At 73.2% G+C, this 3,697-nt stretch overlaps 1 protein-coding gene across 1 annotated transcript in view; it reads right to left on the bottom strand.

The window, feature by feature from the left end:
- Positions 1–103, bottom strand: part of MYEOV2 (myeloma overexpressed 2) — a 1,569-nt gene extending 1,466 nt beyond the window's left edge. Inside the window, exon 1 of the mRNA XM_004695557.2 lies at positions 1–103. Coding sequence (XP_004695614.1) covers positions 1–61 — 61 coding nt within the window. The 5' untranslated portion in view covers positions 62–103.
- Positions 104–3,697: the final 3,594 nt, after the last annotated feature.

The following is a 3,697-nucleotide window of genomic DNA, read 5'->3' as shown; positions in this document are numbered from 1 at the left end:
CGTCCAGGTCCACGTAGGGCCCGGCGCCCTCGGGGAACATCTCGTCCACCGCCGGCTTCATCTCCGGCTGCGCGCGGCCCGCTGACGCCACTTCCGGCCCCCGGCCCCTCTTCCGGCGCGCGCCGCGGCAGGTCTAGGCGCGGGAGGGCGGGCGACTCGATGGTATCACCGCCCCCACTACTGCCCCGCCTCCCCTGCCGGTCTAGGCGCCGGAGGACCTTCGCCTCTGTGGTTTCCCCATTCCCCTCTCGGCCCGGCTCCCCGCCCCCGGCCCAGCTCTGGCCGATCTGGACGCCGGAGGACAGTCACCTGTGTCCCCTCCGCCTGGCCGGTCTGGACGCGGGGTCCGCCTCCTCCCCTCCCCCACGGGCCGGCTGCGGGTGCCCGAGCCTGCGCCCCGACCTGACCCTGAACCCGGGCGGACGAGGCTCGGCTCTGGGACCTGGGAGCTCAGGCCCCGCGGCGAGGACCGGCCCGAGCCTTTAGCCCAGGCTCCCGGAGGCCAGACTGTCCGCCTCAAGAGGGCGGGGCTGGAGGGGACGCGGGCGCCTTCCCTGCCCTCCCCGTGCTCTCGGTGTCCCGTGCTCCCCGTGTCCCCGCCCCGGGCCCCAAGGGAAGGGTCACAAGCATCCGCCTTGGCGATGACGGCAGTGAGTCTCTGGAGTCCCCTGACCCTGTGCCTGGCCCCCCCGTGTTCCGCGTGTCCTCCATCCCCAAGCCCTCTCCCTGCCCACCTCTTGGCTGATCCCCCTCATCCTGGTGTGCCCCCCCCCAGCCGGCTCTCTCCTGCCAGGCGGGCGCCCCCCTGCAGCCATGCCCGCCCCAGCCCTGCCCTCTGCTTCGGGGCCTCCGTGGCGCCCAGCGACCAGGCCGGGCTCCAGCGGACCGCAGAGGGCCTGGGGGTCAGGCCAGGGCACAGCTCTGCCTCCGTGTCCCGCCCACATCCTGGTCCCACACGCCATCCTGGTGGCCGTGAGCGTGAGAAGAGGCCGCATGGGAGACCGGGTCCCCACATGCTGAGTGCAGGGGGCACCGGCCCCCGCAGGAGGCGGTCTCGGGCCTGCCCACTCCCCCGGGCGGCCCACCCTCCCCGCACCGCCTCACTCCTCCCGGAAGGGCGCCTGCAGCCCAGGGTGGCCCCCCAGCGGGGCCTGCGCGCCCAGGGCCTGGAAGTGCTGCACGTAGCTCCAGAGGTCCGAGGTGGAGAAGGGCAGTAGGGCGTGGCCGGCGGCTCTGCGCAGGGGTCTGCGAGACATGGGGGCCCTGGCAGCGGGCACTGACCCGGGGCCCGAGGGGAGCCCAGCAGGTCTGGGCAAAGGGTGGAACCGTCCAGGGTTTGGTCACCCCGGCGTGACCCCAGGAGGCCGGACGGCAGGGCGGGGGGAGAGGCTCGGCCCCGCTGCCCACAGGTGAGGGCCCAGCCCCTGGGGCACAGGCATCTGTGGAGAAGCAGGAACTTACCCCCCTCCTGCACTGGCCTCGCCCCCGCGCGGGGAGAGAGCTGGTCACCAGGGAGCCCCCAGAAGCCCCCCCACGCCATCTGCAGCGGCCTGCGGCAGGGGTGAGCGCCGGGGAGTGCAGCCAGGCCGAGCGGCCCCTCACCCGAGAGAGGGCCGGCGGGAGGCAGAGGGCCAGCGTGCCCAGCAGGCAGCACTCCATCCTCTGGGCGCACAGGCACGTGGGCGCACGCGGGGGAGGCGCCGGCACCCCACGGGAGCGACCCCCGGTGCACAGCGCTGGCACCGGGCCTCCGTGGCGGCCCCGTCTCAGCGGGCTCAGGCCCCTGCTCTGACCCACTGCGTCCTGGGCTTCCTTCATTTTCCTCCAAGGTTCACTGGGGGCTGCCCGCCCGTCCACTCGCCTTACGTGTCCCTCAGCGCAGCCCACAGCCGTCTGCTGTTGGCGCCGGGCGCCCCTCCTTATCTTACGCGCCCGCTGCAGGACGGCGCCGAGGCGCCCGGGGCCGGCTGGCATCTGCTTCGGGGGGGTCCGATCCAAAGACGAACTTGGAGAAAACATGTTTGCTCTGGCCGCTCCTGAGACGGGCAGGCCTGGATTCAAAGTTGGGGTGGAAGAGGCCGGCTCCCCTGTGCGGGACAGCCCTGCGGGCACCACAGCCCACCCGGGTCCAGCCGACCTCACTGGCTCAGCAAAGCCCACTGCCCAGCATAAAGGCCACCCAGAGGCCAGCCCCACAGTCTGGGGTGCAGCTGTCTGGGGGACAGGCGGGGGGCACGTCCCAGTCGCACCCCAGCCTCTGGCCATGCCACAAGCCACGTCCCGGGTCACACCCCGGCCTCCACACTGTCTCGGTGCCTCTGGGCCCCTGAGGGAGCCCGGCCTGTGCGAGCAGCTCCCTGGAGGGGCCTTGGCATCGGGCGCAGCCCAGTGGGGAGGAGACCCAGGAGCAGAGAGGCCAGCCCAGCGGCGTCCCCATGACCAGGGACCACAGGGCCAGCCCTGCAGGACGCGATGGGCCCCCAGGTCTGTGGGGGCCCAAGGACCTCCTCAGGCTCGCCCAGGGGCTGGGGGTCTCTGCCCGGCCTGGAGCCTCTACACAGCCTGGACGCGAGGGAAGAACGGGCCAGGCCTGGGCGCGGGTCCCCGCCCTGGAGGGCAGTGACCCCACGCGCTTTGGCCGGGCTCCAGGCCCAGGCCCAGGGTGCAGCAGTGGTGGCTCCGTCCACCTCTGAGCCTGCAGCAGCCCGGTCATGCCCGCCCCGGGCACCTCGGGCACGGGACTCGGCCCCATCGCGGGCCGCTGCCCTCAGGCAGAAGCCAGCCCGCCAGCTCCATTCCGCCACTCAGCTCAGGGCTCCTTCACAGGTGGGTTTCTCCCGGGGGCCCCCGGGGGCCCCCCATGCCCCTCCGAGTCCCTCAGGCCAGGCCACTCCCCGCTGGCCTGGCACAGATGCCACGGGGGGCCCGCCCAGAGCACCGCCTTGCAAGGTCTGTGGCCCCGCGGGCCGCTGTCCAGTCCCCGGAGTGGGTCCCCAGACACGGGCGTGGGCGGCACGGCCAGCACCAGGCCGGGGCTGCGGGCTCAGCCCTCACCAAGCGAAGTGGGCAGGGCCGGGCCCTGGCCTGAAGGGCGTCAGAATTCCTGGAGGATAGGACAGGACACGGTTCCGGGGCGGCCAGGGCTCTGCACCCCTCAGACCAGGCTGTGGAGTCCCAGTCTGAAGCCACTGCTTCCTCGGGCTGCCCTCAGGCCACCACCGAGCTGTCCGCAGCCCAGATGCTTGGACAGGTCTGGGTGGACCCAGGCCGGTGCTGAACCCCCAGGTGGCCCTGCCCAGGGGTGGCCAGGCAGACCTGCCCACAAGAGCCTCAGGTTTTGGCAGGCAGTGGACAAAGGATGGCGTCCTGCCGATGGGCACGCCTGCAGAGGGCAATGACCCTCCCCGTTCACCTGGGCCAGGTAAGCCAGGGCGTGAGCTCTGGGTCTGCAGGCCGAGTCCCGTCACTTGGTCTCAGGTTGCCCCCTGCTGGCCACCGTGGGAACAGCACAGGCGGGCTCCCTGACCAGGCGCCCAGGCCCGCGCAGGGCACCCACCGGCCGCCTGGGCCGGCCCTTGCAGCCCCCACTCGCCAGCCCTCACGCCCCAGCCTGACCACCAGCTGACCCGCACACGGGCCTCCCGCCCTCGGCTCCCCACGGCCTCGCGCTCCGGCCCGCCTCGCCGCTCACAGCCGC

This window comes from Condylura cristata, unplaced genomic scaffold (genome assembly GCF_000260355.1).
Source record: "Condylura cristata isolate star-nosed mole 26May11 unplaced genomic scaffold, ConCri1.0 scaffold00069, whole genome shotgun sequence".
Classification (NCBI taxonomy): Eukaryota; Metazoa; Chordata; class Mammalia; order Eulipotyphla; family Talpidae; genus Condylura; species Condylura cristata.
Note: the sequence above shows the minus strand (reverse complement) of the source record. Positions and strands in the feature narration are given on the sequence as shown.